At 42.8% G+C, this 27,767-nt stretch overlaps 1 protein-coding gene across 1 annotated transcript; it reads left to right on the top strand.

Moving 5' to 3' along the window:
* The first annotated feature begins 1,603 nt into the window (after positions 1–1,603).
* Positions 1,604–27,767, top strand: YY1 (YY1 transcription factor). Its single transcript, XM_055715714.1, has 5 exons — positions 1,604–2,559; positions 12,183–12,345; positions 21,789–21,849; positions 24,298–24,456; positions 25,590–27,767. Exons 1-5 carry the CDS (start codon positions 1,863–1,865, stop codon positions 25,770–25,772), a joined length of 1,263 nt encoding a protein of 420 aa, XP_055571689.1. The 5' UTR covers positions 1,604–1,862; the 3' UTR covers positions 25,773–27,767.

Genomic DNA, 27,767 nt, shown 5'->3' with positions numbered 1-27,767 from the left:
GTCATGAGTACAGAAGGCCTAGGAGGCTTTAACTTGTTTTAAAATCCTCATGTTCAGTAGTGTTTAATTTATTTCATACAAATCAAGCACTTTTTTTCAGATTTAAGTTCTTGCAGAGCTACCAGTACGACTAATTACTACATTAATCTTCAAATGAAGATCACACGCAGTCTTTTTGAAGGACTCTTCTTTGCTACCTTTTGAGAACTTTTACAATGAGACCTTTGAAGACCGTGCCCACGGCTCTGTACCCCCTCCTTGCAAACACTTCTGCACCTGCTTGTTCATCTCAAGACAGGTAGCTGCTTCTTTGCAAATCCTGTCCCCGAGTCCTGTGCAGACAGGCCTGACCCCTTGCAAAGGTAATAACCAAATGAGCGCGAATTACCGACGGGAGGCTTTCCCCAGCACCCCCTGCAGGGGGGTCCCTGGCGGCGGGGGATGAGGAAGGGGTGCCCGGTGGCCGTTGGCAGAAAGGGAAGGAAGCGGAGTATTTGCAAATCTCCTGATTGTTGCTGTTGAGCGGCTTTGGTGAGCAAAGGAGTTCAGGGATGGAGAGCCGTGTTAATGATTAAGGCCAGTAACTGCACTTGGTAACTGTATTTCAAAGAGGGGATCACTTCACGTACCGGAATGTTGTGCCGTGATTGAACTGCAACGTATCACTTATTTTAAGCGCTGCTCCTGGGTAACGGAGCTGGTGCACTCGGCCGCTGCCCCCGCTGCCGGCTGTACGGCGGCCGCGCTCCCGCTGTCGGCGGCGGGCAGAGCCCCGGCGGACCCCAGCGCCAGCAGCCCGCGGGGCCGCGCCGTGCGACGCGCACTGGTGACATCCCCTCGCAGAAGAAGAAAAAACAAAGGAGCGGAGGGAACGGCTCCGAAGCACCAACAGCAGTGCCACCGCAACGTCCGAACGAGCCGGCCCCACCGACAGCCCCTCCAGGCTCCCCGGGAGGCTGCGCAGGGCAAGCCCGGCGCTCCCCGGGGGCCCGGCCCGCAGCGGCGTCCCGCCGGCTGCCTGCGGCCGCAGAGAAGGGCCGAGTGCCCGGCCGGGCGGGCAGGCAGTCCCCACAGGGCGCGCTCACCCGGCCGGCCGGCAATCGCCCGGGACGCGGCCGCTGGTCCCGGCCCGTGTTTCAGGCGCGGAGCCCCGGCTCGGCCGCCACACGCGCGCAGGGATCGCCCGCTGTCACAAGCCTGCGCGGCGCCCCGTGGCCACCCGTGTGGGGACGCGGCCCGCGCCCCGCCCGGGCCGTTAACGGCCGGGCCGCCGCAGCGCCGCCTGCCGGTGCCTGGGGCAGCGCGCCCGGCCACCCCCAGCGGCGGCGAGGGCAGGCCGCAGCGCCAGGCGGGCCGCTCCGCACGGGCGGGGCGGTGCTTCCGCGCGGGGCGGGGCGAGAGGGGAGGTGCGGCAGCGGCGCGGGCCGATTGGCCGCCAAACGCCGGGAGGTGCGCTCCGCGCTCTCAGCGCTCCTCGATAGGCCGGCGGCGGTAAGCGGGGGCGGGCCGCTGCGGCACGGCGCTCCCCCATAGGCTCCTTCGCTCGGCTGGGCGAGCCGTGGGCGCGGCGGGCGGTGCGATTGGCCGCTTGGCGGCAAGGGGGCGGGTCCCGGCGGCAACGGCCTCCCGGGGCTGGGGTCCGTCTCGGCGGCAGCAGCGGAAATCTCGCGAGGGAGCGTAGCCGGGATTTGGCGGCTGGCTGCCTCCCTCTCGCTGGCTGCGAGGAGCTGGTGTTTGTGTGGAAGGGGGAGGAGGAGAAGAAGGAAGGGAAGCGAGAGGAGCCCGAGCCCCACCATCCGCCGAGGGGAGCGGACCGGAGCCCCCTCGCCGCCCGCGAAGCTCTCTCCCCCCGCCGTCCCGCCATGGCCTCGGGAGACACCCTGTACATCGCCACAGACGGCTCGGAGATGCCGGCCGAGATCGTGGAGCTGCACGAGATCGAGGTGGAGACCATCCCGGTGGAGACCATCGAGACCACCGTGGTGGGCGGCGAGGAGGACGAGGAGGAGGAGGACGAGGACGAGTGCTGCGAGGAGTGCGGCCCGCACCACCCGCCCCATCACTACCACCACCACCAGCCCATGATAGCGCTGCAGCCGCTGGTCTCGGACGGGGACCCTAGCGGGGCGGGCGGCGGCGCGGCCGGCGGCGGCGGGGGACAGCTCCATCTGCACCACCACCACCAGGAGGTGATCCTGGTGCAGACCCGCGAGGAGGTGGTGGGGGGAGACGACTCGGACGGACTGCGGGCCGACGACGGCTTCGAGGACCAGATCCTCATCCCGGTGCCGGCCCCCGCCGGGGAGGACGAGTACATCGAGCAGACCCTGGTCACTGTGGCCGCCGCCGGCAGCAAAAGCGGAGGTGGCGGCTCCTCCTCGGCCGGCGGAGGGGGCCGCGTTAAGAAGGGCGGCAGCGGCAAGAAGAGCAGCAAGAAGAGTTACCTGAGCGGGGGAGGCGGCGGCGGGGCCGAGGGCGGCGGCGGCAGGAAATGGGAGCAGAAGCAGGTGCAGATCAAGACCCTGGAGGGGGAGTTCTCGGTCACTATGTGGGCCTCGGGTAAGTGCGCGCCGGACCCCTCCCTCCCTGGGCCCCAGGCCCCGCCGACGGCTGCTCGGTTCGCCTCGGACAGTTTTGTTTTGAAGGGAGGCCATGTTTTGATGTGTGTGATGGGCGCCGCCATGTTCATCGCCAGGGCAAGTATGGCGGCTCCCCGAAAAGATGGCGGGGTCTGCGCTGCTGCCGCCGCTGCTCCTGCCCGGCTCCGGCGGGGGGAAGGAAAGATGGCGGCGGCCGCCAAGATGGCGCCGGCTGAGGGGGGTGCGAGAGGGAGGGAGGCAGCGCGCCGCTGGCTCCAGGACTAGGCCGCAATGGCGTAGTTTCTGCAGCAGGGGGAGGCGGGGTGTGCGGGCGGGCACAGGGTGCGGGGCGAACCCAGCCTCCTCGCTCTCCCCCCCGTCCCCGCCCCGCCGCTGCCGCCGCCGCTCCCCGCCGCTCGCTCCACGCCTGCCCCTCGCCCTTCCCTCCCGCGGCCGCCGCCCCCCGCGCCCTCTGTCCTCCTTCTCCGCCGTTTCCCGGCCAGCCGCCGGCCCGCCTCCCCTCCCCGGCCGCCGCTGCCTTGCCGGCTCCCCGCCCGCCGCTCCTCTCCCGCCCGCCGCTCCTCACCCGCCCGCCCTGCGCTGCCGCCGCCGCGCACCCGCGGCCCCATTGGGCCGCATTTTAATGCCGAGCGCGGCCGGCGGCCCCGGATGAGGCGTGTGCTCCGGGCCGCGACCGTTATGTTGGCGGGGGAGGGAGGACCGCGCGCCCCAGAGCCGCCCGCCCCGCCGGTCTCCCCGGCCCGGGCACGGCCATCTCCCCGAAATACCGTTTCACAGCTCGCCCGGCGGGGGTGGGCCTGGGGGCCGCCCGGCACCGGGCCGCTGCGGTAGCCAGGCGGGGTGTGGGTGGGGCCTCCCCGCCCGAAGGCAGCGGTGCCGGCCGGGGGGAAGCACCTCCTCGCCCCCGCGGGGGCTGCCCGCGCCTCTCGGCGGCCTCGCAGGGGACGGCCGCGGGCTGCGGCGGCCCCGCAGCAATCGCCTTGCCGGGAGCCAGGGGCTGACAGCCGGCAGCGGCGGCTCCGCAGGCAGGGCTCTGGCCCTGGGAGCCGCGGGCAGGAGGGAGCGGGTGCTGGCTGGCGCTCGGAGGCCGTTCGGGTTTTCCTCGGCTGGGTCTAGAGCTTTAAATAGGCGCAGGGAGTCCGTGTTGCGTGGGATTGGATATGTTTTTTGAGGAGCTGGGGATTTTGTGGGAGTGTCTCTTAAAGGGAATAAAATCTTGTGAAGGTGATCAGAATTGCGGGGCTTGCAAAAAACCTGACATGTGCCTGCCCTGACCGCTTATTTAATCTGCCACGATTTTCTGATCCTTTCCTTTAAAATATGGGAGGGGGAAGTCTTTCTGGTCAGCAGAAAGGTGTTACTTGTGGCACATTGAGGGCTTTGTTTAAAATTTTAATTTTTTTTTTTTTTTTACAAAAAAATATATGGCTGGCAGTTAGGCGCCGTAATCAGTGTTCTGTTTTCGTGAGGGGGGGAAAAAAGGTCAAATAGTATCAGTTCATGTAAGATTTAATTTGGTGTGTGGTCTTTGAATAGTAGGTTGGTAATCTGTGTTGCATATCATAATTTTTGTGCCCTCTTGAATTTTTAAAGAGTCTAGTAGGATAGGGATAACTCTCTCAAGCTTCTCATGTAGTCTGAAATGCTTGCTCTCCGTGATGTTTGTGAGTGACCAGCAGTAGTTAGGCCAATGTTGAAGAAAGAGTGTATTAGATGGCTGAATTCGCCTGTCTGAAAAGACAGAAAGCGTGCTGATTCTGACTTTTACTCTCTTTTTAAATATAGGTGATGCCTTAGCAAGTTTGACAGAGAATATGAGAACTTCTAGTATGTTCGGTTGACAGCCCAGTTAGTCTGATCAAAGTTCCCCGCTTCTTGATGAACAGAAAAGAACTTTCATTTAAGAGTTTCCCAAATACTGTTTAGTAGAATGCTTTTTTATATGCTTCTGTGTAGCATTGTATGAAAGCTGGATAAATCCACTTGCTAGGGTTTATTTTCTTAGAATTGACCGTCCAAGAAAGAAAAAAGGTAACAGAAACTAATACAGTCTTATGGTTTGTGGAAGCTACCTAAAATAGCTGAATGCAAGTCGATGCATGACTCATGAGCTGGCAGGATACAAGACCTCACTGAGATCAATTGACAATTTCTAGCATGCATTTGCACTCTGGAATTCAGAGTGCCTGACAGGATGCTTCCTTAGAGCTTCTGCATCCTGATTATTACTTGCCTGAAGTGAAGCATGCGTATAATCAATATACTTGATTCTCTTGCTGCGTACACAACTTTTACATCAGGGTAGCCGTATTGATTTCAGTGGTTTTGTTCTTTATGAGCATGACCATGCAAGCTCAGTGGGACTGATATCCACTTGTAATTTACTGGAGATTGAATTCCATTGCTGTAGTCAACTCAATTATATCCATGATGCAGAAGGATGCAGTATACCTATTCTGACTTGGCTTCTAATGCCAAAAACCCCCCCGCAAAGCAAAATCACAAAATACATAGGCAAAAGTGTTGTTTGTCCACCCCTTCCTGTGTGCATGCGTGCACACGTCCACACATGCACACCCCCCAGCTTCAGCCAGCTTTTGATAAAAACCTACTACATTAAGAGTGTTGTGAAGTTCTACTGAGTGTATTGGATGGGCTTTTATGCCTCTTACACAGCTTATTAAATGTTACAAAAGTGTTCAAATGCTGGGGCTTCATTGTCTGTTTGCTGATATTTTAGAGGGGAGAATGGTTGCCAGAAAAATTCCAAAAGAAGCAAAACCAGGGGAAAAGAAAACCCAAACCCAGAGCAAACCACTGGCTTGCGAAAGGGTAGTCATACTAAAGTTTCCCTGCAGAATTGGGCATACTTTATTTTGAACAAAGGTAGGAGCTTTGCCTCTATATTTTGACATAATTAAAGACTTGCTTGCACACTGATGTAATTGACTGTTTGATTTAAATGCTTAGCAAAAAGTTTATCAAAAGACAAATAGTAAATAAGGCCATGCATCAGGATAAAACAATGACTCCTATATTGCTGTGCATGGGTATTTGACTTGGAAACAAGGGCACTTTGCTTACCACAGTGTGGGAAGACAATGTGAATTAATTCCTTGTTAGTGTTTTCTAGTGCTACTATATTAGCTTGTACATGGGTGGTACCAAATTTAATCAATCATAAATCTTTGTTTGTAAATAAGTATAACATGTCTAGCAGCACCTCTTGAAATTTGTAGAAATAATTTCTGAAATATATAGTGCTGTGATTAAAGGGAGCTACTTGATACTTGTCTTCTTACGTGGTTACTTGGAAGTTGCAGTACTGTTGTTGGCAACGGTTTAGACTTACCATACTTTCTCTTATCACCTTGGTATCTATGGTGATATCAAACTTGTGACCCATGATTACTTTAATTAAAGTGTTTAGTTTGAAACAGGACTGCTTTGTTCTAGTTCAGATTAGCTTTCCAGATCTTCAGAATGGAATTGTCTGTCTTCGCATGCGAAAATAGGAACTGAACAAAGATGTTCTATTTTCTGAAAGGGTTGAAGAGGTATATTCAGTGGATACTTTAATCATGTACCTGTGGTGTGTTTCCTCTATGCTGTCTAATACTTATCTTCCTTATTTTTATTGGGGTATCCTGTAACGGATTTAGAAAATTGTATATAGTTAATGGGGCTCTCCAAATGAGACACCCTGATTTGTAGTAGGAAAATTGTTTTTATGGAGTGGCATTTATTTGTGCCTTTGCTAGATTCAATTTGAATCATCCTTTCTAGTGACTGTCTCCAGGTTGGGTACAATAGGGATGGGGGGGAGGGAAGGACCGCTAGAAATCACTTTGTTGGATTGTGCTTGCAAAACTGGTTCTTGTATGCCGGAGCATTTGGAAAGTTGGTGCCGAAATGCTGTCTCCACCAAATGCTGGAATTTCAAGCAGCTGGGACTTAATTTTGAGGGGGGAAATGTAGCAGGCTACATCTGCTTCTAGGTAATGACTTGACTTTGTCAAGCTTTCAAACCTGAAATAGGTGTTGGCTTAAACTATTATTGTTAGCATAGATAGTCTGCAAGCTTAGGGCTCAAATAGCACAACCAAACATTGCCCACAGATGTTAAACTGCTCAAGTATCTTACTCCTAGACAGGAAAGATAAAGATGAAGAAGATAAGCATATGGTTTGGAAATGATTATTGATAATCCAGGAAGCTTGTGCTGTGGACCTGTATTTGAAAACTTGGGGAGTTCATATTGAGCTTCTAGAAGGTTCTTCAGAACCTCTGAAAAAAACTTTTAATGTCTTAAAAAGGTTTTCATTTGACTTTTATCAGATTGCATGGGTGAGAAAAATAATCATCTACTGTCTGACCAGTTGTCTTACATAGTATAGATGATAAATGTGTCATATAGTTCAGTTGTGGGCCTATATCAAGGATGGCTGTGGCGACGTCTTTGCAATGACAGATAGGTAATAAGCTGCTTACATGGAAATTTTTCATAATGGAGGAGAGAGTGATTGTCTCATTCCTTTAAAATGTTAAGATGACATTCTGTTTCTCACTCTTGATTGTGATAGTGGTGTAGGCTTTTGGTATCCATAAGCATTGAGTCTCACTGGCAAAAATGTCAGGGCAACCTTAGGGGATAAGGTAGGTATTTTTCCAGCAGCTGTTTTAAACATTTATTTTTTTTTCAGTTTTGCAAGTGAAATACATGAATGTGGTTCATCACTTAAACTATTTTAATTAAGTTGCCTTTTAGCCCACCTTCAAATTAGAACAGTCTTAACTTGCTGTTGGATCCTTCCGTGAGAGGTCCATATCACTTGTGTGCTGCTGATTCAGAAGGTCATAGTGCTTTGCCACAGTGTCTCAGAAATATTGGAAGTCAGATGATGACTGTTGATATGTGCACTGTTTTTGTCAGTTCATATCTCAGTGGTGTGAAATTAGAGACGGATGACATGGGAAAAGGAAGAACCTGTTCTCCATCTGTGTGCAAGGCACATCAGAGGGAAAGTAACCTAGCAGCCAATTAGGTTAAAAAATGACATACTGTGCAAAATGGAATTTTAAGATTCTGAAGTGTCTGCTAACTAACTATATTATTTAACAAGCTAATTATGGTTCTTTGCTTCCAAACATGGCCAATTAACTAATTCAACTGAGGAGACTGCAAAGTGGTAGTGGTAGCAATAACCAAGCTGTTAACCACAGTGCCTTGGTAATGCACAGTTGCCGAATACATCCTTCACCATGTAATTGCAATTCTGCTGTTGCTGAAAACAAATTTGTTTAACCATGTGATCATAAAAAGAGAATTTAAACTTAAATGTTGTTCATCCTTTTAGTTGGTAACAAGAGTGTCTTTTAACTTGGTACCTCAGTGAGGAAGCTATAGGATTAGGTCTCAGTGCTTTGCTACCAAGTGTACCTTCCGAGTTCCCTTTTGCTCTCCTCATTTTCCACAGGGGAAAACTGATTGAATAAAAATGTGTTCTTCCCACTCTATAATAGGAGAGGGGGATGGCCTAGGGAATTGGGGATTTAGAAATGGAGTATGATGGCTAAAATCAAGAATAACTGAGGCAGCGATATGAGCAGGACTTCCTGGGCTGAGAGTTAAGGGGGTCATCTTATAAAGCTGGGGAGTTCAGAGTTGTTAGCTGGAGCTAGCTACTGTTCTAGACATGCATGAAATAACGGGATTCTGAGATGGATGGATTTTTTTTGTGCAATAGAAGGGCTGCAGGAGGTGGAGCATGGTAATAAGAGCAAAAGGTAATCAATAAAGTCTTGAGAAAGATCAATGACAAAGCATGGTAGAATCTGTTACATGGAATCTGCTGTTACTAGTTTTATCCCAGTATCTGGCTTCTTCCTACTTCAGTTGATACTTCTTGGGCTTTGGCACTCTGAAAATGTCAGGTTATTTCACCAGTAGAAATTTAAGTAGTAGTCAAAAGATAATGACTGGATAAAATGCTGAACTTTCACTGATCTTAGTAAAAAAATGTTCAACATACTTGCTTTGAAGTGCAGAAGTGAATCCAGTTCAAGATGCATATAGGACATGAGAGCAAGTGCAGATGGAAGGACGTTGAATGTGAAGTTTTGTTTGGATATGTCCTAAGAAGGTACATAGAACAACCCAATTCAGAGTATCTAAAAAAGTGTCTGTCTAAATGTAATTGGGCATAGAAGGTTCTTGGGACGTACTAGTGGTGTCACTAAGAAGTCTGTTTCTTACAACTTTATAAGATAAGTGAATATTGGACATAGCTATTGCAGTGACTAATAGCACATGCTTTTGTGAAGATAAAGTGATTAACTAATTGACATGCATTCAGATCTTCACTATCTTTTAGAAGATGGGACTAAAATAATGTTCTAAGTTCCTCACAAAAAGCTGCATTAGATCTGTAAGAATAGTGCTAAATAGACACTAAAGCAGAATGCCATATATTTGAGTCTGCTGTACTCTCAAGTGGTTTTAAGAGTCAAAATGAAGCAGATCAGATGGTATACAGCAGTTACTTCCTTTTCCTGACTGGCTTCATCACTCTGTCCCTATTTAGCTTGCATGGGTGGCAACCAGATCAGTTTGTCATGGGCATAAACTGCATGGAGTTACTATGCCTTATTCGTACTGCACTTCTGCAGAGGTGTCACTAGAATTTCAGGGTTGTGTCTCTGTGTTTTGCGTTGCTTTGGGTGCAGTATGTTTGATTCTCTGATGTTTCAAGAGAGGAAGAGGGGGAAGTGATTTCTAACATACCTTCTCTGCAATGAGAATATTGGTTAACTTGTCAGCCTGAATGAAAGTTTGCCTGGACTTTACCCTCCAAACTTTGAGCTGCCTAGTTGATAGGTCGTCGGTAGGAGATCAGAAACAAACCTGTGATAAATATGTGCATAGAGGACATTGGTAAAGTTCTTCCAAAGAAGTGTGTGGGGGTTTTGGTGTGTTTTGTTTTCCCAATGAGTTGATAATGTCATAGGATAGACTGCAGCTAGGATGGTCTGAATACTGAAAAGCTACTGAAATCTGCTGTTACTTTTGGTGTGAACCAGGTCTTCTGTCTTGAAGGATGTTAGTCTGACATAACACTTTAAGGTAACTTTTTTGTGTGTTGATTTTCGGTTTTAATTAGCTTTTAAAACTGCAAGTATGTGCTGCTGTAGATGTACAGTTTTTTGGTACAGGACATTTTGATTGTTTTATATTTTCACTGTCAATATATTAAGTGATACTTTCTCGTATTTTCTACTGTATCGAAGCAATATGTTCAATTTTTCATATTTTACTCCAATAATCTGTGGAATTGAATAGGTGTGGAATTGATTTCTGTTGGCAGGCTTTGGGGAAGTGGAGGCACTGAGGGCTGATGTTCTTTCAGTTTTGCCCTCAAATAGCAAGAAAGCATTGTGGAATAGCGAGCCTTTACACTAGGGAAGGAAAGAAGATCTTAAGGAATGTATACAGAATTTCCCTGTTGACTCATACATCTGATTTGAGGCAGGAAATGAGAACTCTTTTCTGTAATGAATGCCATAAACTAAGTTCTGGGTAGCTGTTGAAATGGCTACATTGAAGTCGGCTGATCTCCTAGCCTACAGCATGGAGAAGGTGTTGCGTTTAGCTTTCCAGAAAAAATTCCAGAAATTTTTTTTCCACAGCTTTTCTGAGCCTCATAATGTCTTTTCTGCCTGTGTAGGCATTGCTAAATAACTTTTCTCAAGCTTCCCTTTGAACAACAAATTGTTGCCAAATTGAAGGTTTATTGGCTTGACTTTGTAACTCCTGCAGATGTTGTAAAATTTACCATATAATTCTTGCTTAAGATAAATTCAGTTGCTTTCTTTAAAGCACTGATGAAGACTGAAAGGTGAGGTGGTGAGTGGAAAAGTAGATTAGAATAAGAAAAATAGTCCAAATAGTCAGTTTCATAGTTTATTTCCAGTTTAATGGTGCAGGTAGTATTTTCTTATTAACACTTCTGTCTTCGCAGTGTTGGGAGTCTATTTTCCTCTTTCCCCATGGAACATATACATGAACTGCTATTTGATCTGGTAGATCAGATTAAACCCCAAACTAGCAGTAACATTTCTAGAAATAGCCCAGTGGCAAACATTAAAAGCAGGCATTACAAATTGAATAGAAATTTGTCCTTTGTATATTTATTTGTGTATGTCTTGTCTTGTCTTTCCTAATGTAAGTTACTGAGGCATGAATAATGTTATTTCCTGTGTTTCTGTTTAGGGAAAAAAAAAGAAAAATGTTGCCTCATTTGTTTTCCACCTTCTGTTTTCCTATCTTTTCTTTTTCTTTTTTTAAACTGTGGAATTGGGGAAATACTATTTCTGTCCTACCACCCTGTATTTTCATTCCTTAAACACTACCTGTAAAATAAAACTTCCTGTTATTTTTGTAGAGCTTCTTGTGTATAAAGTGATTTGCGGAATCTGCTACCCATACGCAGAGTAGAAGTAGCGTCAGGCAAGTTTATTAACATTTAACTGAGTGGTTACAACTGCATATACATACATCCATCTGTTGTCCTAGGCGTATTCGGGAGTGGAAAACAGGATAGGTGCTGCGCCAGTCTTCCTGCTGGTGTGAGCACTGCAATGGGGAACATAAGTGAATGTTTCCATCTTCTGTTGTCTTTGTGTCTCTCTGGTTTCTGCTTCTAGCAAGAGGAGAGAGGAAACATTGTGTCTTGGCATATTCTAAGGTCTGAATGTGAGTAGACAGCAGCAGATCTTCCACCTGATTTCACTGCAGTCCTTGGGGACAAATCCATGGGAGGTGCTCTAGAGCAGGTGAAATAGCAGTATCTTAGCTAGAGGTCAAAGCTCTGAATGGTCCCTGTCTGCTGCTTACATAGAGCGGGAAAGAGCTTAGGCTGGCCTCTGCCACAGAAGGAAGAAGCCCTCTTGGGAGGGAGACATGCTATTTAGTTTTTTTGCTTTCTTTCAGACCTCTCTGCAAGTGTTGAGAAACCTTTATTTTATGGGCAGTTAGTGAAGCCCATTAGCAGTTATTTTGGAATTTCTTGTCCCTCTGTGGCACTTCTGTTGGAAGTCAAGGGAGTTTGGAGATTCTGAAGTAGAGATCAGTAGCCCTGACATCTTAGATGAAGTATCTGCCCCTCCGTCGATAGGCTTGCTTTGTTACTGACTGCTGTTGAGAGAGATCCAGAGTGGGTATGGTGGAGGTTAGTCTTGAAGAGATTAAGGAATTAAATATTAGGGCATTGTTTCAGGAAAAGTGCATTATCTTTCAAATGCAGCCAACATTCATAGGATCGTTCTAATTATTTTCTTATTTGTTTGTGTTTAAGTAGATATGCAATTTCTGCTTTTTTTTCCCCACCTGGTGTTCTTTCTGTGTTCTTCTTGCTGTAACTGTATGGATGTCTTTGCTCTTTACAATTGGCATGGAAATCTGGAAGGGCAGTGTATTTTTTGAAGTGTGCAGCAATAGTGAATTTGTACTGAGATGCAGCCTAATAACTTATATGCTGTTTTGATCTTTAGTATGTATTGAATTCAGTATTTTGTGTATTTCAGATGATAAAAAAGATATTGACCATGAAACAGTGGTGGAAGAGCAGATCATTGGAGAGAATTCTCCTCCAGATTACTCGGAGTACATGACAGGGAAGAAACTTCCTCCTGGTGGAATACCTGGCATTGACCTCTCAGACCCCAAACAACTGGCTGAATTTGCTAGGTAAGTAGGAAGAAAGGATCTTTAAATTAAAATGGCTTTCTTTTCACTGGTTTAATTATAAAAACTATTAGGCAAAATAAATGGTGGATGTAGTATGGCTTATTGTTCCATTTAATCATCTTCTAAAACAAGGGTCTTGATTTAGAACAGAGTAGCTGATACTGTGGCACAGTCACTGGATTTTACATTCAACAGTGACTTCTTCAATGACTTCTCATCTTCAGTTCCTGTTAAGACAGGACCTAAATAAATTGGTAGACCACATCTTTGACGTGACTACTGTATCTTTCATGTGAGTGGCCTTAGATTCTTCAGCACCAGAGGATCTGATAAGTGAAATGTTGCATTTAGGTTGTTCAGTACAAGAAAGCCAGACTGTAATATTTAGTTTGCAGAGCCCCACTTACTGTTCTTTTTCACCTGCTTCTTACTACTTAAGCTCTAGATCTTGAACTTCCTCATAATGGTGTCATATCTTGCACTTTGAAGTGCCACTGATAATTGCAGTTTCACAATTGGTAACTATATGGCTTGGATTTTCCTCTAGTGAATCAGAATTGTCACTCGTTTAGATACCAGTACGTTGATCTGAGTTACAAGGTGACTTTTACTTTCAAATAGAGATGAAGTGACGGAAGCTCTTTTCTGCGGGGGAGTATTGAAAGTGTCCTGTGTCCCTCCCTCCCTCGGTAGAGCCTGTGGCTCTGGTACCGAGTGCTCGGGGGCAGCCGGTGGCCACCAGAGGGCAACCGTGAGGTCACCAGAGAGGTCTGCCTCGGCACCTGCAAGCTGGGACGTTACAGTTGCCTTGCAGCATTTACTTGGTCCAGTTCTTTGTGTGCTGCGCTCATTTTCATTTTGTTACCAGCTGATAATTCTTCAGGGCTCTGGTGACAATTCTAACAGCAGGTGGATGGTCAGATGTTGTTACTCTTACTTTCAGGGTCAGCTAGTACAGTGTACTCTTTTTTCTTTTTTTTATTGGGGGTGAGGGGAGCAGGTAGGGAGAGTACCACAAAGTTATTCAGTAGGTTACTAGATGGCGGGTACTGTTGAGACAAGTTATGGTCTGGCTTCTTGGTTAGGTGGATCTTGGTTTCCAGAGTATGCACCTGCTTTTGTTTCCATTTCTGATTTTGTGGCTTTTTACAGACTTTTTCTGTTACCGTTCAGTGTGTTTCTGCCAGAGGATTGCCGGCACAGCCTGGTCCCACAACTATTTTCAGTAAAGCCATTGAAGTATAGAATTTAAAGGCTTCTAGTAAGACAGTTTTGCAGGGCTTGATCCCTGCTTCAGGCTGTCTGGAAAATATCTGGCTATCTGGAAATTCATAAAAATGCATCATGAACAAAAACAGGGTACTATCTAAAGTGTTGGGTGGCTCTAGCTGTTGATACTGATGTTCCTTGTTTTATTATTGTTGATCAAAATTACTGTGTTTTCCTCTGAGAACTGCTCAAAGGTTAATACGGTTCTTTGTGAAAGCAAATGTTTAAGTGGTACTCCTGAGTGTACATAGCATTCTAATTATAAAATGTTAGTTACACATTTCTCATCATGTGCATAGAATGATATTCTCAGTTATTTTAAAACATGCTGAAACCTTTGGTTCTGTTAAACATTTAAGTACTGAATAGCTATCTTTTGTTAGGAATTTTAGATAGTTTCCCATAGGGTATTCTTCATGCAAATACTGCAGATTTTTCACCAGATTGGTTTGAATACTTGAAATGGTTGCCAGGATTGGGCTTCTTGAAAAGACCAGATTGCTTCTATCAGATCTATCTGCTTATTTCTTAATATTGTGAAGTGTACTGCATCTTTGGGTTCTAGTTCATTTTCTGTTGAGAAAATAGTGCCAGCTGGCAGTAATTACCACTTTTTCTTATTCATGGTAGAATGTTCTAGGAAGTTCTAGAGCTAGAATTTGTAGCAGGTGATGGAAAGATAGAGTTATGTGTACAATCTCTTTTCTCTTATTTTATCTACTGTACAGAATATATTATATTCTACTCCAGTCATAAGACAAATACATGGTGGTAGAGTAAGCACGCAGCTTGGGGGGACGTCACCTTTAGCAATATCCCCAAGTTACTCACAACCTGTGAAGAATTTTTCTGATAGCTTAATTGTACATACGTTGAAAACTTCAAGAATCTTCTGTTTTAAGAAAGGTTTTTTTAATTTCTTGGTCAGAATCAATGACTGCCAAGCTTTTACTCTTGCTTTAAAGAGGCAAAAATGAAAAAGAAAACTTGTTAGTTGCATGTTAGATCGTAAGTGATTGTATATAGCTGAGGCTGAAGAATATGGATGTATCGGAATTCGCATATTATTTGTTGAGGTCTTGGTTCTCTTGCAGTGAAGCATGTTGAAGGGACCCCCTTTAGTAATAACAGGAATTCAAGCACTGATCTCTACAAACCTATTTTTATATTGATCAGTTGTCTTGTTGATTGCTGTGTGCAGTATCACTAGAGACCTTGCATGGCAAACTGGAATTAAAAAACCTGGGTTTATGTACTGGAATTGGGTTTGGAGGTTCTAGGAATATGCTCGGAACATGCTAGAAGAATGTTGTTCCGTGTAAAGTTCTCTGAAAATTTCAAGCATTGCTGGTTGCTGTACAATTCCAAATTTTAAAATTCTCGGTAGCTGTTTTCTGAAAACTGAGCAGCACATGAAATTCAAACTTACTTTTAAAGTTATTACATAGCTTCGCATGCTGTGAGTAAGGTTTTGGATAACAAATTTGTATTTTCTTGACTTGAAAAAAGGAATGTGCACAGTCCACGTAGAAGCAAGTATGAACTTGCTAGTAACATTGCATGCTAATTGTGTTGTGTGCAGTTGAGAACAACTGATTTTGGGTTGCTCTCCTGTTTCCATTAAGTTAACTAGAAGAATCTCACTGTATTTTTGTAGAAATTAAATACTCATAATGAGGCTAAATTCACTGTTTATAACCATGCAGCTTATTTTGATTAAGAATGCATTGATTCTTAGGAACAAAGTGCTGAAGATCTGAGGTTAAGTTTAAATGGTCAGAGCTTGAATTATAGTGGTAACAGTTCTCATGCAAGGTTCTGGAATTCTGATCATGATTTGGTTAGCGAGAGGTAAGGCAGGGGTGGGCTTGATGCTTGGAGTCCTCTGTAGCTCTACAGCCCTTGAAAAAAATAAAATAAAATAAATTAAAACCAGCAATTCAGCATCCGCAACGAACACCACTGCTGCTCAGTGGCTAGGTGGCATCAGCAGAGCAAGCAGTTATACTGTCTCTTGTGATATAATTGTCTTTCACCACACCACAGTGGTGGTTTGTTGTTTTGGTTTTTTTTTTATTTGGTGCACTTGTCATTGAGACATGTAGCAGGAATCCAGATCCTTTAACTGGAATTCTTACAGTTTTTCCTGGAAAGGCATTTATACTTTCTAGGACTACTTAAAACACTGTGAATAAACAAGCAGTATCAGAACATTGGCATGTTCAGTAATTAAGAAGTGAATGACCATAAATTATACCCAGTTGGGCAACTTATCACCTTTTACAAATTATTTCATTCTGTTGTAGTACTCTTGAATTTTCTTTAGTATGCTTTAAAAATGCAGTAAAAAAGAAAAGAAATTGTGCATTTCTCTTGGGCAGTCATATCAGAATGTAAAACTGATGTTCAAGTTTATCTCAGTCTAGTTGTGAATGATATGCTCAGAGACAAATAAAACCTAATAAATTACCATGTTCCCATCTGATACTTCTGACAGGGACACTGGAAATCCTTTAAAGTGAAATATTAAAATGTTTCATGCAAGTCTAAATTGATTACAAATACTTCTGTAGTTAGCTGTGAAGAAGTCATAACTGCTTGGTAATAAAAGCTGGGGGAAGTAACAGACTTTTTTCTAGTTGGTGCATATGGCAAATTCCCTCAAACAAAACCACTGAAAATAATATTCATGATAGCCCTCTCCCTCCCTCTTAATCTCCAGATGGATACATGACTGAACTGGCTAAAAGATAGTAGAATACAGACATCGGTAAAACTAAGAAATAACGGTGGAATATGCTATACCTGGGAAATAGGCACAGTAATGGGTCATAGTGGTAAAAACTTCACTCTCCGTGGCTTTATCTTCTGCTCTACTTAGTGCCTTTTCTGAAGGAGAGCTGTTGTGAGGACTGCCCTTCATTTTGATCTGCTTTCCAAAACTGATAGGAAACAAAAGAGAGGAAACTGCCTTAGAGTTTGAAACTGGACACCCTTCTTAAAAGTGACAAAGCATTCTGGTCACCTAGATTTATGACTTTGGCCTCTTAATAAGGTGTACGCTTTTGTATTGGTTTTGTTCTTGTTACAGAGAAGCTTAAAGGGTAGTAAACTGACAATTGCTTTACCCAAAGTGTTCTGGGAGTGGGGTGGAGCGGATCTCTTGCTCTGTGCTACACTGCAAAGGTCACTCTCCCTTGTTTACACATATGATGTTCTTCATAACTGGAACAATAGTAGTAATTATTTTTGCCAGAATCTTGGAGTGAAAGAGAATTTTTTGTGACATTTTTCTGCCTGTGACCGAAGCGGGTAAGAGACCTGCTGTGGGCTCTTTGGTTATAGATAGATTCCTAGGACACCTTGTGCCACTCCTCTTTTGTCTATTTATCCAAAAGCCAGTCTAGCCAGTTTCGGGAGTTCTTCAGCACAAATGAATTCTTGCAGCAGCATAGGGCCATGGCGGTCATGTTATTTCTGCCTCAGCAGGACAGTACAAGGGGAATGGTAGAATGAGGGAACAGATCAGAAGTGGCAGTGACACTGCTGCTAAGAGAATAATTTTCTTCTCTTCTAGCTGTTCTTAGGAATGGGGTTATCGGCACAGGTGAATATTGCTGTTGGTCCTCTAACATTTATCAAAGGAGTTGTCTGAGAGAGAGTGATGATCTTTAGGTTAGTTTTCTGTATGGAGGGAGAAGAAAGAATATGAGAACACATAACTTTACCAGAAGCAAAAAATGGAGATGATGGAACAAGGGGAGAATTCTGTACTGTTACTTATTTTTTGACTTAAGGATTTCCTTTATTCCTAGCCTTAATACTGTTTCTGTGGCTAACTTTTAAAATAGATTCTATCTACAAGGCAGTTGTGGAAATTGACAGAGGTTTGCTGTGGGGATCGGTTCCGTCAGGGTATGGTTCTTTCAGTTCTGCTGGGTAAATATTATCTGTTACTTTCTCATGTTGCACAGTGACAGAGTTGCTTTCTTTGAGGAACTGAGTGCTTTAATAACCTGTGATTTCACTCGGTCTTCTTTATGCAGGAGCTCATTCTGTGAACCTATTGGGGTGCACACCTTCCTGCTCTCTGCTGTCCCCCATTCCCTCCCTCCTCCTCAGTACAAGTTAATAGACTTGGCCTTTAATTGCAGTGTCCAAGTGCCTTGATCCAAAAGGTACAATCATTAGTTTTTCACAGTTAGCTAGTCTGTAGTTGCTGCTACTAGGTATGGCCTGTATAAACTCACTGCAGAAATGAAAATTCTGGTCTTGCCATGTAAATTGACTTTCTGCAAAGGCAGCTGTTTCGAAAGTCCCACCCAGGTATTAATGTTGTGTCTGTAGTTGTTTTAAATAGTGGTATGTGTTCGAGTTCTGTTTTTGATTAATGTTTCAGGCTAAGAAAACTTGGATGGAGCTGGTAGAGATGCTCTACTGGGTGGGAGCCAAAAGTCTAACTGCTAGCAAGAGCTACCTGCAACAGTGTAATTAAGATCAACAGCCCAGGTTCTAGGCTGGTGTCCTTTTGCAGAAAGTTAATTTTAAAGTAAGACCAAAGTCTTTTTTTCTAACACATTTGAATATGTCTTTTAAATTCTTTGAGTGGTTGTCCATAATGATTCCACAGCCTTGTGGGCAACGTGACATTTTTGACAAAATGATCTGTCATAGTTGTGCCTGTGGTATATGTGCCCTCTTGCCTTTTAATCCAAGTGTATGAATGGCCCAGCAGCTTCTTGCTGTCTGTGGCACTGAAATACAACCTGGACACTGTTTGCTGCCTCTTCCTGTTGAAGTGTCTGCTTCTGTTTTGTTGAATAGCTTGGTTGCCTGTGGAATCCTGTGCTTATACACAGTATTTTTCCACATTTTAAGCTTAAGTTGCCCACTTACCATATTTCCAGGAGAAATGAAAAGATTTAAGATCTGCCCCTTTATTAGCTAAACCTTGCCATTTTGTAGTCAGTAGGGACTAAATGTTTGTACGTTGAAGTATGCTGCTGGGCTGATACTCTTCATTTTAGAAACAAAGCTTGAAAATTAGTCAGCTTATTCCAGAATGGACTCTTATGATGTTATGTGCCTGCTCAGACACTGAACTGAAAAATGTAAGGTATATGTTGAAGTTCCACAGTCTGCCCCATGTCTGACCTTCCAGTTCAGCTGCAATTGATTCCTCAAGCTTGCTGACTGCACTGATGCAGAAGCTTCCAGGGTGTTTTCCCCCTCACTTTACTTCAGCAGCCTGTTACAAATGACACTGTTGCAGCATTTGTTTCTGAAAGATTGACTTGATACCGGAGGCAAGACGTAAGAGTTACAAATAGGATTTAACACCATGATCAGTGGGAGCTTAAGCCCAGTGTGAAAAATGCAGGTGCTGCCCACTAAAGCCGTTTATCACATCCCTTGTTAATGATTCCTTTTTTGTCTAGTCTCGCCCTTTACAGGTGGTCTTTCAAGACTTCAAAACAATAGTGGATTTACTCATTCTTGTGATGTCATGAACACAGATCTTGGGCCTAGGAGTTTTTTGCTTTGTTTCTGGGGGCTGAGCGAATGGCTCAGCCAACATTTAACAAGGTGTTAGAGTTAGAAGTAAAGGAGGTGATTTTGGCACCAGTTTTGTCCCCTAAGGTTGTTTGTTCTCTAATGGTGTTAAACTGTCACGCAATGTTCCCTCCACCCTTGTCAAAGCATTCTTCTGTGTCCGCTTTGGCATAACACACTCATTTCTATGCCTTTTCCTTTTGTAAAAATCGTAGAGACTTAATAAGGAGAATCCATGCAAAGGTAGTTGAAAGCTTTCTGTAGGGGTACTGTAAGAAAGCTTTCTGTGTGTTTTCCTATAGCCTCACTACCGCTAGTACCTATCGGTCTAGAACCTCACTGGAGAGTATAGTCAGTCATTTAATCCCAGTCACTTGTTTGGCTTTTGGTACTTTACTGAAGGAGGCTCATAAACAAAACAGCATAATCGTTCTGTATTCTAATTGGATTATAAAATTAAATGTAATCAATAAGGTCATCTGAGTTGCTCTGTAATCTTGGAAAAAGGAAGATTATCAGTAAGATTAAGATAATAAAGTGGCTGGTCTACAGGAACAGATAGTTTGCTGTGTTCAGGATGTTTCTGGCCTTAAATTGTTGAAATGTTCAGATACGCTACTGGTGATGGTTCAAGAGGAGCTTTGTCAATACAAATACCTCACACCCATCTTCTAGGAGCTTTTAGTATCTGGCAATATATATTGGATATGATACTCTTTAGCTTCCATCTTTTTGTCACATCTGCATTTTTAATCTTGCATGAGACTGCAGTGCTCTTCGGTTAGCACTGTATGTATTCAGTGTAGTCTAGAGATGCTAAGCCAGGAGTTTCCTAAGTGTCCACTTAGAGAAGAGAACAAATACACCCTCTAAATCCTTGGGATTTAGTATTTTGTGTGTGAAGTGGCTGTCAAGTGCTTTAGTCAGTTACTGATCACTCGACCTGTGCTACATCTGCAGTACTGAGAAGAGTCAGATTGAGGGACAAATGGTAGCCCACAGAGCCACAGGAGACTTCTCCATCGCATATGATTGCACTGGTGTTCGTAAGGAGGTTTTCCCGGATACAGTTCTCAGGACTTCTGAGGGAGGTTTTTCACTGCTCTTGCCTTAATTCAGCCTCACAGGGCCTTCCAGTGCTGTCCACTCACCTGTCCACATGAAGGAGGCAGGTGAAACAGCATATTTCAGCCATATGCATAGGAATGTGACAGTACCAAAGATGACTGGACCCTGCTTGCAAAGAAACAAAAGTTTATGTGGTCAAATTGGAGGGATTTTAGCTTATTTTTCCTATAGCACTTGGGAATTACTTTGAACATTTAGAAGTTGCTGTTTAGCTGGTCTGAGATCAATTATTAAAAATGCAGGTATGCGCTAATGGAAAATCTTGTCTCCCAGCCCTGTTCTTCCATATCAATTTCCAGGAACTGAACTCATGGAGATTAAAACTGCCTTGGATAACAACAGACACGCTCTCCTTCATAATGTTAAGAACAGTGGTTCTGATAAATCTGATTCTTCTGTTAAATTCAAGCCACTCACCTCTGTTTAACTGAGACTAGAGAGTACACCAGAAAACCTTTTGTTTAATTTACAGATGATATGTAGCTACCTTGTCATGCACAACTATCTCAGTGCTGTATTGCCAGGTAAAGTCATTCAGGAATTCATTACTCACCTAAGTGAATCTCCAGCTGTATGAGATGCATTTATTTGCATCTACCTACCTCCACCATAAGGTGAAGATAAGCCATTTTTTTAGAAGACATCACTACAGGTTTAAGAAAAAAAGATGGATTAAAGTGCACTTCACTTCCCTGGAGTAGTGTCTGCACAGCTGACTCTTCGCATTCAGACAGGTGGTTGTTGAGGCAGGACTGTTATTAACATTGTTTCCTACAGGGAGTCTTAGTGTATTTGAAACACCTAACATGCAAACAATAGTTTGCTGGCCTCAATATGTTGTCAGTGGAGGCTAATGGCACCTTACAAAGTAGTGCTGAAGATCTGTGCTAGTGACCAAGAGTAAATAGACGATTGCTTGTCAGTTGCCATGAGTGGAATTCATGTGTACAGTAGCTCAGAGTAAGAATTAATTGCAGTTTCTGTGGTTATAACACATCTACATTGTCTGAGTAGATTCCACAACTTGCCTGCCTTCCCTGCTTCTGTGGAGCTTTCTTCTGAAGTTTTGTGTAGTGAAAATACTGAAGAATGATTGAAGCTACTCTGTCCTTCATGTTTTGGTTCAGGGATGGAGAGGAGGTGAAAATAAATAGGCCACATGGGTACTGGCACAATAAAAAAAGGAGTGTTCAAGCAAACCCTCCTAATGACAATAAGTATGTCAGGAAAAAAAACCCAACTCTATGTCCACATATTCAAAGGACTTAGGAAGGTAATATTAAATGTCTTATTCTGTATTTGAGAGGTCCTTCTGGAAAAGCTGAACTTCCCAATGCCAAATGATACAGTTAATATTGTGAAAGTTTTGAAAATATTAAGCTAAGTACTACTGATGCACGTAATACTATGAAATAAATGTATGCATTACGAAGGCAGTTACAGGAGAAAAGCTATCTGCTAATGTTTGTCTACTAATTTTTTTTCTCTTTAAGAATGAAACCAAGAAAAATTAAAGAAGATGATGCTCCACGAACGATAGCTTGTCCTCACAAAGTAAGTGAAGTGCTCAGCTTCTGAGTAGGTAGTAATTTGTAGACAAGTATTTTGTATTGCTGTTTTCTTTTGAGAATGAATAACTAAAGTATCTTACTGTTAATAGACTACACTCAGTTAACTGTATTTTAGTAGTTATTCTTTAGAGGCTTCCTTAAAAACCTTTCACTGAATAATATATTATTCCCATTCCTTGTCTTAAGGTTAGTGCATCCCTAATCTTCTGGTAACCATGATGCACAGTCCCTAACATGCTGGTTTTACTGTTGTGATTTCCTGCCACCCAAGAATACATACTTGAAAGAATATTCTGAAAGCTGTTCAAAGTACGTTCCTAAGATCTATATATCCTCTGCTTGGAAACTATGACAGATTTGGAGTCTAGATCAGGAATCAGCAATTTGTGGTGCAGATGCCAAGGTCAGCATTATTGGAAGACTTTGAATTACATTCCACAGAGCTGGAAGGTGCATCACCTTGAAAGAGAGAGGGAGGCATCTTGGAGATACAATTCTGACCCACTGGTAGCGGGGAAGCCTCTGTCTTGAATAAATGTTGCCAGTCACCTAGACTGGTAGCATCTAGCTTTACTGCATTGTCCAGCTTTTGTAGAGCTGACTTAATCTGTAATGAAAAAAAGACAAATACAATCTTGCTGACTTCTGGTCTAGATAAGTATGAGCCTAAGCAAATAATCAGGGCAGATAGCTAATGGTACACATTAGAGAGCATGAATAGAAGGCTTCTTTCTGATAGCCATAGTCTTAAGGAATTTGCTGGATCCTTCTTTGTGCTTATATTGATTTCAAATTCTTCACATTCTACAAGTGTCATGTTTTTATTGTGGTATAGTGTGTGGAGATACAGGAACAGTTACTCCTTACAGTGCCGAGGAATGCTGCCTTCATTTCTTTCATTTACTTTTTCATAGCCTCAATTTCATCTGAACAGGAGAGTAAAAAGAATGTTCTCTCCTTCCACTTTCTCTCTACTAGTGTTTCTAGGCTTTGTGCATTTATGACTGCAGTTTAAAAAAGAAAAATACTGTAGAAGATGTAGCTGCTCCTCTTGGGTAAGCAGGGACTTTGAAATAAATGCAAAAAAACTGGATAGTATGTTATTTTGGTGCTGCTTTGCCCCACGCAGTTCTGTTATGTGCAGTGAAGGGTGGCACACTACTTCTTAAATTAGACAAAGACATTCTAGTGCCTGAGAGAGAGCTTTTCCTGAAAGCGGTATTTCTATCTTTTTTTTTTTTTTAAAGGAATAAGGCGTATTTAAATGTGATTAATAGTTCTGAAAAAAATGATTTCTGAAGAGGAAGCCTGCAGAATTTAAGATTAGCAATTTAATGTTCCTTTAGATTCTGTTGTCAAATTTTATGCCCCCTAACACAGTGATGTTGGTAGACTAGTATTATGTAGGTTGAAACAGCATCACTTGGAGTACGGATAGAATTTACAGTTGTTACTAGGATTTTATGAGGGATTTGGAACCTTGAGGAAGACATTTCTAGAACACGATAGATGTCTCTTGATTGTCACTAAAAGGTGAAAAAAGGTTTAGAAAGATTAGGTAAAGAGAGACCCAGGTCACTGCTGGCTTAAGTGTGCTCTGGAATCATCATCTTCTGATGCTCTACCTGAGTTAATACAAGTATCTTTTGGTTTTAGGTTGAGTTGGCAGTAACTTGGAGATTCTCCCACCTGAAGTTGCCCAATATCATTTTGTAGGTTTAAGCTGTAGAAAGAGGGGCAGTCTGTATCTCAAGGTGGTAGTGATCAACTTGCTGCTGCCAGTTTGGACGAGGTAGTTTCTGTAAGCTGTTACAATGCTGGAAACACTCTTGCTCCGTTTCTCCTCAGGAATGAGGAGGACAGAGAAGGAAGAGGACAGAGTGTTGGGAAATGGAGTGGTGCACACACAGATTGGTGGTACTAGAGAATAATCTGTGGTATATTAGAGTCTATGTCATATGTTGCAGTACTGTAGTACTCAGAATATAGCATAATGAAGAATATCACATAGGTATCCATGAGCTATCATTCTGTCTTTTGTTTGTTTTTTCTCTCCCCCTGAAACTGTAAGTGCTTTTGTTCGGTTTATTCATTTGCTTCTATCAGAGCTGCATCTTCTCCATGAGACTGTCCTGTTTTTCATTTGACTGCGTACAGCTCATAATACTGAGGAGAGGGTTTGGGGTTTTTTTGTTTGGGATTGTTTGATTTTTTTTGTTAGGTTTGGGGTTTTTGTCAGCATTTTGAATGATTAGTTTTCTTGGTAGTGCTTTTTTAAAATAAATGTAATTAGGGGTCTCCTTTTCAGGGCCAACTTTTAAGAAAGTATTCGGGATATAAAAGCATTTTAAATGCTTGTACTGTAGCAGATAAAACATCTCTTTATCAGAACTAGCTTATCTACTAACTGAGTTTCACTGTTCTTTTTAAGGGCTGCACAAAGATGTTCAGGGACAACTCTGCCATGAGGAAGCATCTGCACACTCATGGCCCTCGAGTACACGTATGTGCAGAATGCGGCAAGGCTTTCGTGGAGAGCTCGAAACTAAAGCGACATCAGCTAGTTCATACTGGAGAGAAACCATTTCAGGTATTGTTAACCTCCAGACCTAAGTGCCACAATTGATTTGGTGAACATCTGTAGACTGTAATTGTAACCTAGCTTCCAATTGACTTCAGGGATGCTGTGTTTTTTCTAAGATCGGATGAGGTACTGAATCATCACTTTAACAACTGCAAGTCCCCTTAAGCTAATTAGGCTGTCATTTAACTATTTCCATGGGCTTCTGTTAGAAATTAGCGAATTGTATATACATGGGAAGATACCTTCCAAAATGTGTGATGTAAAGTTAACCACTTTAAAAGTGAAGTCTGCAGTTACTACTGAATGAGGAACATGTCTCTTTCTCCTCATCATCTTTTCAGTTTAGCACACTTGTGGACAGCTGAGACTTGGGGCTGGTTGCTAATTGACTCATGATACTAATTTTCCATAGCAGATATTAATCAGCTTTCAGCAAAATGATGGTAGTCACTGAATCGCTTTCTATTCATATAAAGTCACGTGAGCTTCTGCCACAGAGGTCCCCTGCCTACTTTCTATGATGCTCCTTATAAATCTTTACAGGTATTCATAGTCTTGAGCATATCTGTGTTCTCCAGTCCACATTCAAGATATGTTATTCTTTTGTAGATTTATTTTTAAATAAATTATTTCAGCAATTTGATTTGCGCTTCTCAGGCACTTGCTTGGATGTGTGTGCTGGATCTGCTGTATGCTTAGTAGAAGTATTTATTGCTAACCATGCTGCCCTTTTGTATTCCAAGCCCATCTTAAGTGTAAAGCTGGTAGAAGAGGCAAATCTTGGCAAATTATCACTGCAAAGGGGAAATTCTGATGTGAAACATTGTTTCTGCTTTCTAGTACAGCATAGTAAAATACTGTTTCATGTGTAGAGAAGGTGTTTTTAGTGAAAGCAATCACTTGCAAGCTGGATGTTGTTTCCCTCTTTGAAAACATACATACCACTGTGGTAAAACAAACAACCTGAAGTATGTATTCTCTTTTTTTAATGCAGTTTACAAATGATGCCCACAGCTTCACCTATAATAATCTTCAGCATCTAGGTTCATGTTTGTACAGTCTAGTGATTTAAAGAACGTTGTTCTAGCCAATGAGTACTGTTTTGTTAGCTAATGGAGTATGTCTTTTCCTTTCAACAGTGTACATTTGAAGGATGTGGAAAGCGTTTTTCACTGGACTTCAATTTACGCACACATGTGCGAATTCATACTGGCGACAGGCCCTATGTTTGCCCATTTGATGGCTGCAATAAGAAGTTTGCGCAATCAACTAACCTGAAATCTCACATCTTAACACATGCTAAGGCCAAAAACAACCAGTGAAAGTTGGAGGAGAAAGTTCTTGAACTCAAAGCATCTTACAGGAGTATGAGTTGGAAATAAATATGCCTCCCCTTTGTATATTGTTTCTAGGAAAGAATTTTAAAAAAAGAACCCTACAAACCTAAAGGACGTGTTTTGATAAGTAGTAAATAAAAAGCAAAAAACCCACAAAAAAAACTTTAAGGTGACGTTGCTAAGATGCTCTACCTTGCTCTGTAATCCCGTTTCAAGAACACGGTGTTTTGTAAAGTGTGGCCCCAACCGGAGGGGTCATTTCATGAACTTGCATCAAAAAAGACAATTCTTTATACAACAGTGCTAAAATTGGACTTCTTTTCACATTCTTATAAATATGAAGCTCACCTGTTGCTTACAATTTTTTTAATTTTGTATTCCAAGTGTGCATATTGTACACTTTTTGGGGATATGCGTAGTAATGCTATGTGTGATTTTCTGGAGGTTGGTAACTTTGCTTGCGGTAGATTTTCTTTAAAAGAATGGGCAGTTACATGCATACTTCAAAAGTATTTTCCTGTAAAGAAAAAAGTTATATAGGTTTTGTTTGCTATCTTAATTTTGGTTGTATTCTTTGATGTTAACACATTTTGTATAATTGTATCGTATAGCTGTAATGAAATCATGTAGTATCAAATATTAGATGTGATTTAATAGTGTTAATCAATTTAAACCCATTTTAGTCACTTTTTTTGGAGAAATACTGCCAGATGCTGATGTTCAGTGTAATTTCTTCGCCTGTTCAGTTACGGAAAGTGGTGCTCAGTTGTAGAATGTATTGTACAGGCACTGACCTTTTATTAACACCTGATAATATGTACACCCCGTGTAATAGAAAGGGCAACAATAAAACAGTGGTCCTAAAGAAAGAATATGGCAGAAAATTATCTGTAAGCACAGTCTATTTTCTTTTGTTGTCCAGAGCAGTCCTAGTTCCTCTTGACCTCCCAGAAACTGGAAGTTAAATAAACTCAAGTTTCCTGTACTTTGCATTCAATTACAATGATTTGTAATGAAATTACATCATGCCAAGTCGGGTGGTATACCCACACGGAATTGCTGACTGTAATTCTGGTTTTGGCTGACCTAGACTTCCATTAACTGGAATGGTGTATTTGGACACTTGGCAGTGTAATGGAGAGTTTTCAGTGTGCCTGGACAGCAGCTAGGTAAAACAGTAAATAACCAAATGGGCACTTCTGTTTAGTCAGGTAAAGGAATCTTGGAGGTTTAAATACGGTAACAGTAGGAAGTGGGGCAACAGTAGGGTTTGAGTGGTCATACCAGAAAAAAAGAAAACTGTCTTTTTCTTTTGGCTATCTTGTTTGACTGAGTATAAGGATGAACATTTTTAGAACCTTGTTGGACACCTTTTACTTCAAAACAGCAACTCAGAGTTCTAAGAAAACTTGATGGAGTTTTGATGGTCTTAACTAAAAGTAGTTACTACTCATTTGTTCAAGTGTTCAAAGTAAGAAATTTGCGGATACTATAGTAAAATGTTACAGATAATAAATACATGAATATGCACAGAAATGCATAAGTATTATTTTTGGAGGGATGTGACATTTTTAATATAGCAAAAACTGTTGTCAGTCTTTTTCTGAATCTTGTTCTTACAAGGTTCATCAAATTTTTCATTGCTAATACCATAAAACTTACTTTTGAGTCCAGTTTTGGTGGTAGTGGAAACAACATTGGTAATAAAAAAAATACACTTAAGAAGAAGGGTATTTTCTTCTGTACATAAGTTAATCTGAACACTGCAGCTCTAGTCTGAGGTTATTAGGGGCAGAAGGAAAGATGGGGCATTTAATTGTAAAGTATGCATTAGAATTTTGGCAGTATTTTTTTTTATATAAGCAGTTCTTGAACAGGACAATATACTGAAACTTGTATAGTTAAATTAAATTCTGTATACAGTTAAATTAGTGTCTATTCTTTTTGGAAGGAAATAAAATCAGTTCAGTCTAGTTCTAA

This window comes from Falco cherrug, chromosome 7, assembly GCF_023634085.1.
Source record: "Falco cherrug isolate bFalChe1 chromosome 7, bFalChe1.pri, whole genome shotgun sequence".
In the NCBI taxonomy this organism is placed as follows: Eukaryota; Metazoa; Chordata; class Aves; order Falconiformes; family Falconidae; genus Falco; species Falco cherrug.
The sequence above is the reverse complement of the archived record's forward strand: the minus strand, read 5'-3'. Positions and strand labels throughout refer to the sequence as shown.

Excerpts from the sequence above, each read along its gene's own strand:
- YY1 (XM_055715714.1), top strand. The coding sequence starts at position 1,863 with ATGGCCTCGGGAGACACCCTGTACATCGCCACAGACGGCTCGGAGATG. Across the intron at positions 2,560-12,182 it reads GGTCACTATGTGGGCCTCGG|ATGATAAAAAAGATATTGAC; the intron begins GTAAGTGCGCGC and ends TGTGTATTTCAG. Across the intron at positions 12,346-21,788 it reads CAACTGGCTGAATTTGCTAG|AATGAAACCAAGAAAAATTA; the intron begins GTAAGTAGGAAG and ends TTTCTCTTTAAG.